Source organism: Uloborus diversus, chromosome 5 (assembly GCF_026930045.1).
Source record: "Uloborus diversus isolate 005 chromosome 5, Udiv.v.3.1, whole genome shotgun sequence".
Lineage (NCBI taxonomy): Eukaryota > Metazoa > Arthropoda > Arachnida > Araneae > Uloboridae > Uloborus > Uloborus diversus.
The window spans coordinates 167,847,394-167,858,789 of record NC_072735.1 but is presented as its reverse complement, the minus strand read 5'-3'; the positions used below and the strand labels follow the sequence as shown (position 1 = coordinate 167,858,789).

Here is an 11,396-nt window from a genome sequence, read left to right as displayed (position 1 = left end):
ACCCAAACATTTGCAGATTGTGAACACATAACATATAAGAAAGTTTGAACGAATACGATTTCATTACTGATTCTTTTAAAATAAGAGCTGATTTCAGCATTTCTTTTCTTAAATATAGATCTTATTTTGTTTTCACCGGTTAACACATATAAAATAAAATATATTTACATAAATGTTCGCACCTCCAGTTAGGTACAGACTCTGTACATTCTTTACTCGCATTAAAATAAAATCAGTGATCAGTTTGCCTTAGTAAACTCGACTCCGTTATTTCAATTGACGTCGCAACATCAGTATGATTGGAGTTTTTACTGACTACATGAATCCCTTGTTCATGTAGTGAGGCCGCATTGTAGCTTCCAGCACCGTAAAAAGCGTTCCTGGCTGAAGCATCACTATCTGCGTAAGTAAGCAGACCTGTAGCATGAGTCACGTTCCTTTTTTCAGTGTTCGATGAAGGTTCGAATGTCTGACAGTTTGGTGCGGTATATGCAAGTTCACTTTTGCTTTTGAAATGTTTGCCATTGTATGCATAATGATTAGTATTCTCACTTACAGTACTAGAGAAATCTGTTGCATAAGCAGAGTTGCTGCCCAACATGCAGGAGCTTCTATCCTTCGATTCCAAACAATCTGTCGTTTCACACTTGGCGGGTAGAGCACCGCAGTTGGGCAACATCGGATTGTACATTGACCTCTTGTCACACATATCGTCTGCTGTGTTCTTCAATGCGCTACTAGTCCTCTCCGGAATGAAATCACTGAATGTGGCAACTGAACAGCTGCTACTGGTTTTGGATTTGTCAGTAACGCACTCTTTTTCGCTCTTTTCCATGCAAAAGTCAACAGGACAAGGGTATAAAGACCTGCGGATCATGGGTGGGCTGTCCGATGTGGCTGTCCGGGCCAGGGACCATATTTTGGGCCTGCTGCTCGGTCCTGTGCCAAATGGTACATTCTCCTCGACTGGACAATAAACGGAATCCTTCGTGTCGTCTTTGCCTGCTTCGAATCGAGATTGAGCATCAGCATAAAGAGAGGATTGCAAAGGATGACCGGGACTCGGCGAGCCAGACGTGGCAGAATCTTCTGAAGATTGAGCTTGGATACGGTAACAGTCCACACCAAAAGTTGCACAATCTTTTTCAGGATGATTGAGGGGTTTGGCCTCCAAAGTATGGTTTTGGAAAGTTGGCGGGAAACTGTGTTTGTTTATGAAACCGTCTGATTCTTGTTTTAAGAAATCTGAAAAGAATAGAAGAGTTAAAATGGGGAATCAAAAATAATACTTCTGTTGAATGAAATGATATTTTCTGTGTTGTTCTTTATCAATTATAAAACAGAAAATATATCTGTATGTGTGTGCGTATTTCGCATCGGACCAAGACCGTTTCACATTTTTTTTTTTTTGAAATTTGGCAAAGTTAAATCGTATAACGGAGATGTGCAGCTCATTTTTTTTCTTAAACTCGACTTTGTCTTTTTTTCATTCAATTTACCAAAGCAATTTTTCATGCAAATTCGATAATAATGAGAAGAAAAAAACTAAATAAACCGAAGTGGAATGCCAGACATTAAAAAGCATAAACAAATAAAAAGTTACAAGTTTTCGACTTTTCGCTATAACTAACTCGACAAGTAAAACGTAACCAATTCATCTGCATTTATCTTATTCATCTGTTATTCAACGGCACAAATGTATTTTTTTTTTGCGTAGTTACATCAATATTTCAGTTTTTGTGCCTAAAACTTTCAAATTAATGCACTTGCTCAAACACTTCTAAAACAAATTCTGCCCGCGTTGCTCAACAGCTTGACCTATTAAGTCGACATCCCCGATGAACTACAAGATTAATGTAATCAGTTGAGTTAAACAATTATTTCTGAATATGATAATGGCGATTCAGATTCTCGAGTCGACAGCCCCGGAGAAGCGTTATAAATGAGAAATGCAATTACAGTTCAAATCCAGTGATCATGTTGAGTGGGCCCTACAGCAAAAAGCGAGGCTGGTGTAAGGAAACTCGTCACGCGCTTCCTATTATCTTATTTCTTCCCTTGTTTAAATGATCGGTCATTTCTTTTTCTGCATTTGGTTACCACCGCTGATAAGACGGTTCATTCGGAACATCGGCGGAAGTTTCTTCTCCCCCTCCCCCCCTATTCAAAGCTATAAGTTCATTTAAACACCAGTGAAACTTGTTTTGGTTTACCAAAATAAAAAATGAAATTCAGGCAGTGAGAAGCAAAGGGATGTAAGAGGACATTTTCAAGTTTTGAGTAAAAAGGGTTGAAAGATAACATCCTTGGTAGGCTTTCATTGATTTTTTTTTTCTAAATCATGCTATACAGCAGCAACTACCAGAGCTACTAGTACCGTCTCTTGCCCCAAGACAGAGGAGACCTACCATGTGTACTGGTTATCTCCAAATTTTTAATTTTGCTACTTACATCCCTTTGCTTCTCACTGCCTCAATTGATTTTTACGCGAAACGAATATTAGCATATTAGACAATGCACTACAGCTAACATATTTTTATTAAACAAGTTTGGTGGGATAGAAAACTGAGATAATTTGTTAGTTGCTCGAAGTCTATATGTAGCATGATATATAATTATTCACAGATCATATCTTTTCATCGATATAATACAATTGATAACCGTGACGAAATCAATATGTTGGTGACATGTTGGGAGGTGATATATGCGTATAATTGCTTTTCGAGTGATTGTTAATGTGATTACATTATTTTAAATAGTGGTATTGCCATCATTTATCAAACGTCCGACTGGTATGCCAATGGTAACAGAATACTTGGCCACTAGTGTTTGAAATCAGAAAGTCTGTAGTTTTAATACCTTTTGTTGTTGATTGATTGTTGTTTTTTGCTGCTTTGTTTAATGCTACTTCGAAAAGCAAAAGAAAGAAAGCGATAATTGTGTACATATGTTAAATTTTCATTAGTTTTTCTGAAATTTATTTCTCGTATTTTCTTCTCTACTTACAAAAAAGTACCGCAGCACTTTTTACAAATATTTGAAGGCGGTGGCACCCTTACTCTATCGAATGTTTTACACTTGATTATGGAAATAGAATTTTTTTGTATGCTAAATGCTTTTCAGGAAACGTTTTATCAATAATTTACACATACCATAATTCAGCATTTAAACATTATATCTTAATCATATTTATACTGATCTTACACTTACGATATTCATACATATTGTAGAAGCAGTACAAGCAAATATAAAACTCATCATAACTGAAAAGAGTTGAATTATGTACATACAGTCGTCATTCACTATCATGGAGGAAAAAGGAGTAAAGATTTCAATTACATTTTCATCTATAAAGGAGTCTCTCAATGTCACGAGCACTCGATAGTTTCTGAATTGTTCATTTGCAGCACTGAGACTACATTACAAAAAGGGCATTGCTGTGTTGGCTCGTAACTATTCGAATGTTCGTCTACCGTTGATGTTAAATCTTAAAATGAGCCTCTTTTGCTCAACTTTTTTTTTTTATTTTGGCTTCTACTCGAGGACAAATACGACGACGAGGAATTTTCGATCCAAACGTAGAATTAACAACTCTTCTTTTCCTAATGTATGTAACCTCAAGGATCTAGAAATATCTTTCCAAACAAAAGTTTTTTCACGACCCGTGTCGAGAAGGCAATGTAAAACCTTATTGGTATCCTTACCCCCTAATTCCAAGGGCGCAGTTTAAAGTAAAATTCTATTCGGCGCCACCACCTATAGCCACGAGCCAATACAGCAACGCCTTTTTTGTAGGAGTCTCAGTGCTGCCAATAAACAATTCAGAAACTATCGAGTGCTCATGACACTCAATCTTTTCCAAGAAATAAGACACTATTCCAACAAGTAGCTGAGATGAATCTATACTGTCACAAGACAAATAATTTAATGATGGAGGTGGCGAAATGACACAAGTTTTTATTGAAAGCCCATCAATGGCTACTGGTCACTGTACTGTGACAGGCACCACCACCTATAGCCACGAGCCAATACAGCAACGCCTTTTTTGTAGGAGTCTCAGTGCTTCCAATAAACAATTCAGAAAGTATCGAGTGCTCATGACACTCAATCTTTTCTAAGAAATAAGACACTATTCCAACAAGTAGCTGAGAGGAATCTATACTGTCACAAGACAAATAATTTAATGATGGAGGTGGCGAAATGACACAAGTTTTTATTGAAAGCCCATCAATGGCTACTGGTCACTGTACTGTGACAGGCACCACCACCTATAGCCACGAGCCAATACAGCAACGCCTTTTTTGTAGGAGTCTCAGTGCTGCCAATAAACAATTCAGAAACTATCGAGTGCTCATGACACTCAATCTTTTCCAAGAAATAAGACACTATTCCAACAAGTAGCTGAGATGAATCTATACTGTCACAAGACAAATAATTTAATGATGGAGGTGGCGAAATGACACAAGTTTTTATTGAAAGCCCATCAATGGCTACTGGTCACTGTACTGTGACAGGCACCACCACCTATAGCCACGAGCCAATACAGCAACGCCTTTTTTGTAGGAGTCTCAGTGCTTCCAATAAACAATTCAGAAAGTATCGAGTGCTCATGACACTCAATCTTTTCTAAGAAATAAGACACTATTCCAACAAGTAGCTGAGAGGAATCTATACTGTCACAAGACAAATAATTTAATGATGGAGGTAGCGAAATGACACAAGTTTTTATTGAAAGTCCATCAATGGCTACTGGTCACTATACTGTGACATTCGATCAATGATAACGTTGTCCAATACTAAATATTCTGATTACAATTTATATGAGCTTCAATGGTATAAGAAGATTTCATGTTCAAAGAGATAAAATTTTGTTTCCAATGCCTCCAGCTCTGTAGGCACCACGTGGCACAGTTGATGAGTGGTTCCTGAAACATAAATGGCTTTTATTGGGAAAGTTTCTGAATTCTTTAGAAATATTCTGTGTTAACTTCTGGTGTGTTACTGACTTGTAGCAGGAAATTTTCCTGTTCTTAGCCAGATATGTTACTGGCAGAAATTAGGCATATTGACCGCCCATCAATTTCTAGAAACGTTCGATTTTTTTTATAATGTATGTTAATGATTGTTATATCATTTTTTCCAATTGCATACTGGCGGTCCCCCCAATTCCACTTTAATCTTCATGTCCCCCGAAAAAGCATTCAATACAAATGCTTCATTCATCAGTCTCAACGTCCAACATGCAAAACGCAAGGTGGTCGGTGTGACGATGCATAGAAATGTAAGTCAACCACACAGATTTAAAGTGAAGTGAAAGACTATACAGTGTACGGAAGGTCGAAAATAAAAATAAGATTCGAACCCACGAGATAAACAACACCTTTTCAGCTCCATGTTAACCTAAAATGTTCTGACACAATTTTAGCAGTTTAAAATCTAGTTTCAGCTGGAATAAAAACAGCTAAAATTGTAAATGTTTTTAATAAATGTTTAAAAATAATGTTAATGTGCTGAACTGAAAAACTTATTTAAATGACTTAATGGTGAATTTTATCGCCTGGAACAAAACTCCACAGTTGGTAGTTTCGGTCACAGACAAAGTGCTGAAGCCTTGAAACATACTCAACTATAAGACGTCAATGAAGTGCAGTTAAATTGAAGTTGAAATAGCTTTTAGAAAAGAACAACTGAGATGTAATTACCGTACCAGGAAGATTACTATCCCCACAGTCGTCCGTATTGTCGTCAGACTTGATGTCTCGTGGCGAACTGCTGTCCCGATCGTCCCCTTCGCTGGTCTTATTTCGAGGCTCCCAAGTCATCTTGTTCTCCTTCTTTAGCCGCCTCCGAGCATTGGCAAACCACGTAGATACCTAGAGCAAAGAATTCAAGAAATGTATATACGGCTCAGACAATAACATTCTTATGAATACTCATACTTATAGCAATTGTCTAAATTTTGATCCTTATGAAAAGTAATCCATTTCGAGATCATTTTTATATTAAGAAAGATTAATTAAACTATAGAATTATGTAATCATTGGGAATTTATGTAATGTGATGATTATGTAATTCTTGGATATTTCCTCGGCTTGGTGCCACTGTAGTCACGTGATGTCGTGGCACAGGGCAAATTATAGTACGACGTAGTAGAGTGAAGACGTTCGCTATGGAATGAGTGCAATATATAGGGTGTCCGAAAAGTCCTTGGCACATTAAAAAAATTCATAGAAAACCAACAAATTGTCGTATGAATTTGCGGTTTGCACCATAATACTTCACAGGTTCAAGAATTTTTATGACATCGGAAAAAAAAGAAAAGAGGGGAAAAAAGAGGAAAAAAGGCATTTTGCAGCCAGGGTGTCAGTATATGCTATACTTGTAGTTCTACGTTTAGTAATTTTCATTCCTTTTTGTGCTCCCCAAGGAAACACTTAGACATGAATTTGCCTTACATTATTTACCCCAAAGTATTTTGAAATGTCTCAAACACTTGGTAATAATTTCATTAAGCAAGTATAGCTTATTTTTGGTAAACAATAGATTTACTAATACCTAAACAATGAATACATAAACTAAAAGTTACTGCTTGTGCTAAGAGATATACAAAATAAAAAAAAAATATGTATGATCTGAAAGTTTCCACACTTCTGATTTTTTAAATAATTTCTAGAATAGGTTTTAAATTGGAAAGTAAAATAAATAAATGAACCAGAAAAAGTGAGGGGGGGGGGGGTTTGCCCACCCGCCTTTCGAATCACCGCCACTGTTTGAGTTCCATAATAGATCAGCAAGTTTAAAGACCTTTAGTAGAACAGTTTCGGCTGCAAGTTCCGGAGATGTAATTTAACAAGAGAAGGAAGTGAATGGTCGTTGCTCCTCTCAGAAAATTATTCTGCATATTTTATGCACTTATATTGATTGATTGAAATATGAAATGTAGATCATTTTTTCAAGAAACGGTTGCTCGAATTTGGGGTGGCATTTCGAGGAACACGGTGAAAGTATATAGCAGTAAGAATGTAATCAGAAGAGGAAAGAAAGACGGAAGCTACCTTAGTAAACGCTTTTAAATTATTTACCAATTGAAATAATTGCAAACCAAACTATAGTTTAAATATTTAATTTTAATGGTAAATGCTTGGGTACTCGATGCCGTTTCGTTTCAGGAATTGTAATTTTTGCTCTGAAGTAACTCTCTTACCGTTTTTTTAAGCGAAATATTTTTGACGGAATTTATTCTAGATAATTACTGAGCCCACTTTTGACCGAATAATAATATTGCATCAAAACTCGGTCAAAAAATAAAAATAACTAGTCGACCCGTGCGGAACTCCGCACTGTACTTCGAATCGTTTCATAAGGTATTTCGCTCTTTAAGAATTTCAAAGGAAGAACATTATGAAGAAGAAACGAAAAAAAAGTAAGCGCAGAAGAGAAGGCATGTAATTTAAAGACATCAGTAACAAAACCTCGTTAAATACAACGTTGTGATAATTTGATCATCGCTCACCTTTTGGTCGTACATATTTTCAATTCAAACATAAATATCATTCAACGTGTGGCTGAGTAGTGACTCGTGAAAAAGCAATGATTGTGCATGCAAAAAAACAGGTTGTGGCAAATACAGTCCTGCCCATGTGAGCATCTGACGGGAAAAAAAGAAACATTAAAGAGATATTTATTGGCACGGATTCAAATTGGCGCCATTCTAATTAACAGCCCGACACCCCAACAAACCTAGCAATTGCGCCTTCCTTTTCGAAAGCTATTCATTGAAGGAATGCGTAGTAAAAATCAGCAAAAAAGGTTTTTGCCAAAAAAAAAAAATAATAATAATAATAATAATAAGATCATGCTTTTATGTTTTGTCATTAACCAGCATGATACGATTTAAAATTATTCGAAAAGCATGGAATTTGATTAAAGAATGACGAAGATCTCACGTAGCGATTGAAACGGACATTCTAGAGAAGTAATAAATTAGATTGAAAGTAAGTGTTTTTATCTTTGAATATTGAACTATTTCACATAGAAGGTTGCTTTTACCGTTACGGCTTAAATGCCCGCACATGTTTCTCTTTTAATCGAACACTTAAAATTCAAAACCAAAACCAGTTGAACTGAGTCCGTTTTTTAAGTGTAATTTTTCGAACGTAGACAAAATGTATTTTTTTTCAGCATAAAACAGAGGAGAAGAAAATGATTTCTTGCTAATGAAGTTGATAATGAGTTTAATGCTTTATATCGTATTCGCACGAATAAAAAATTAAATGTTTACTGGGTGAAACTCGTAGTTTTAATTTGGCGTAGTATTTTTTCATTTGTACAAAAGGTCGAACACTGCTATTAGAAACATCTACATTTCAGCATACAATGAAAATGTTTTTCTGCAAAAAAAGGATTTCCTTTAGGTAAATCTAACACTTTTTTATGCTTACATTATGCTGAGTGGTCTGGATGTAGTCAAAGCTTTAAAAAAAGGAAAAACACCCTTCGATTAACAGTCAACTTATCCGAATGATAACTGTAGCCTGCATAAAGGAGTCGAAACACCAAGTAGCATTCCCACTGCATTTATTTTATTACGTTTGTTTGTTATGAGTACATGTAATGCGTAATACTAATATAAATTTGATATTATATCGGACAGCCCAAACTTGCCCGAAGTTCAGATAGTTTATAGCCGAACGCTCTACCGAGAAAAACTTATCAATTTAACCGAACAACTAAGTCCAGTGCTTTTAAGCTTTATTAAAATATGAACACACACACACAGGCTTTCTTTTTTTTTTTTTGCCGAAAGTGGCGTAAAAAATGGAAAACTGCATTAGAACTTTGCTTTTAAAAAATGCATAAGAACTGCAGGCAGCATCAAGGTTTTGAAACAGCAAGGGGCGTTTTCGAAAACTTGATTTTTCGACCGTAAGTCTATTTTTTATCATTAGCCAGCCTGATAAGTTTTAAAATGAGAAGGGAATAATATATAAGATAAGATATTGAAGAAACATTTTTTTATTCTTGAAAATTTTTATAATTTGTTACCGCATGCTGCTTGAACCGTTATGACTTAGATGGCAGCACGTGTTCATCATTTAACAGCACGGTTAAATTACAAAATAAATTGAACTATGCTCTTTTTTAAGCGTAGCTTTTCGAATGTAGTAAAAATGTGATAAGCTATTTGTTTTTTTGCAAAAAGAAGAAAAAAATATAGATTTTACCCTTCAAATTGAGGTAGTAATTTTTTAATTTGTACAAAGAGTCAAAAACTCATTAGAAGAGTATATATTTTAATATACGATTTTTCTTTTTTCTGAACAAAAAACAATTCTATTGTAGTCTGAAATCTTAAACCTGTTACTTATATTTTCGCTTACATTATGTTTTAATTTTCTTACCAGAGCCAAGGCTTAAAAAAAAAAAAAAAAAAAAAAAACGTACAATTCAGAAGTAATTTAGCACAAAGTCACTTCAAGTTTTCATATCAGCAAGGAGCGTTTCCTTCTCATTTATTCTATTCCTTCATAGTTGTTACTCACTTAATTAAGTGTTCATGCAATGCGCGAAATTTCTCCAAATTTTTGTTGCAGATTGTCCGGACGTGGCCCGAACACGCATTCTCCTGATTACGAAGATAACGCTCTGCCGATCAAGCTATTCAGCTCTGCCGGTCATAGCGCAAATTAAAGTTATGAGTTTAACCGAAAACCTCATTCTGGTTCTTTAAAACAGGTTTTTCGGCTGAAAAAAACAATTTTTAGACCGTGGGTCTATTTTTCGTCAGTAGCCAGCACCATAAGCTTTAAAACAAGGTGTAAATCAAAGAAATCGATCAAGAATTGAGGAAAATCTGGCGTAGAAACCAAAAACAGGCTACAGAAATAATATATAAGAATTAGGGTAACGCCACCAGTGGCAGACATGCGTTAGACATCGCTCTCAGGTTACCTGAATTTTCTGAGCCTTAAAAAGTTGCTTTTAAATCGTTTTTGTTGACATGGGAAAATACAAAAAGGAATGAAAATTACTAAACGAAGAATTACAAGCTTAGCATATACTGATACCCTGGCTGCGAAATGCCATTTTTCTCCCCCCCCCCCCTTTTTATTCATTTTTTTTTTCGATGTCATAAAAACTCTTGATCTTGTGAAGTATTATGGTGCAAACCCCAAATTCATACGACACTTTGTTGGTTTTCTATGAATTTTTTAAATGTGTCAAGAACTTTTCGGACACCCTGTATTCCAAACACGATGATACAGAGTTATCTAAGGAAATTCGTCCAATCAAACAGGATTGTCACGGTTTAAAATTTCATAATTGAGTGAATGCTTTGTCTTTGAGCCTATGTGAGTGTTTTTTTTTAAATCTAGAAAGAGTTGCTTCTGATGAGGATTTCCTCGAGTGAGGTAAAAGAAAGAATTTTGGTTTCTTTAAGTAGTTTTTAAGAAAATGTCACACCAAAACATTATTTTTTAAAGTAAATTTGCTTTACAAACATTACTTGCGTCAAGGTCATCTTGGTAATTATGGCCAACATAATCTTTTCGCCTTTCGTTGGGTATGGATTTTTCCTGTGCTCGTACAACCAAGCCTTCAGCGTATTGGTTGTCTCACGAGTGGCATTTTTTCTACGTGCAACGCTGTCAATAGAACTGTACCTGAAAAGAAAATTAATAATGGGATTAAAGCAACTTAGAGCAGCAAGATTCAAATTTATGCTAGCAGAGTAAAAAAGGAATTTCATGAAACATTAACACAATTAGGGTAACGGCACCAGTAACAGACAAGGCTCCAGTAACAGACAGTCATAAGTTTGGATTTAAATAATGAGAATTATTTTAGGCAAGTTAAACTGATGTTACTATGGCCTATGAATATGATGCAACCCTATAGTGCTATCAGAGTGAAGTTTATGAGCTAGTTGGCATTTACAAGGCAGTGGTGGAAGGTTATGAACGCCGGTGTTTCATGTTCATTTGAATCTGATAAGATTTTAGATCTAAAAATGATACATTTTGAAGACAAAGGGGGAATTCGGTCCATTACTCACCTTTTCCTCATCCTATATTTTACTGGGTATTATCAGAATTGTCGATGTCTGTTCCTGGGGGGTCGGAACTTTTTTCGAAATTGAGCAAATAAAAACAGAATTAACGAATTTCCAGATGCAGTCAAACGTTAGATGAAATGTAGTAGCATGAGAAAAAAATAGTTTAGAAAGTCTAAATACATTAAAAGGCCCAGAAAATTGAGTTAACCTGAGAGCGATGTCTTAAGCATGTCTGTTACTGGTGCCGTTATCCTAAAAATATTTTTTTTTCCTATATAAGCATCTGAATGAGCAAGTAATGTAACAGTGAAACTTAGATTAGATCCGTGCATTTTTCATC

At 35.6% G+C, this 11,396-nt stretch overlaps 1 protein-coding gene across 1 annotated transcript; it reads right to left on the bottom strand.

Annotated features, from left to right (window-relative positions):
- Positions 1-232: 232 nt before the first annotated feature.
- On the bottom strand, positions 233-11,067 carry LOC129223266 (iroquois-class homeodomain protein irx-4-A-like). The gene is made up of 5 exons (XM_054857832.1): positions 11,057-11,067; positions 10,508-10,664; positions 5,708-5,873; positions 553-1,245; positions 233-399 (listed from the first exon to the last, which is right to left on the bottom strand). The coding sequence occupies exons 1-5, from the start codon at positions 11,065-11,067 to the stop codon at positions 233-235; spliced, it is 1,194 nt and encodes a 397-aa protein (XP_054713807.1).
- Between the last annotated feature and the right edge of the window lie 329 nt (positions 11,068-11,396).

What these genes read in the sequence shown, in the direction of transcription:
- LOC129223266 (XM_054857832.1), bottom strand. An exon ending in TGGGGATAGTAATCTTCCTG is followed by an intron (nt 1,246 to 5,707) that starts GTACGGTAATTA and finishes TATTCTTTTCAG; the next exon opens with ATTTCTTAAAACAAGAATCA. An exon ending in AGATTTCTCTAGTACTGTAA is followed by an intron (nt 400 to 552) that starts GTGAGAATACTA and finishes TTACTTACGCAG; the next exon opens with ATAGTGATGCTTCAGCCAGG.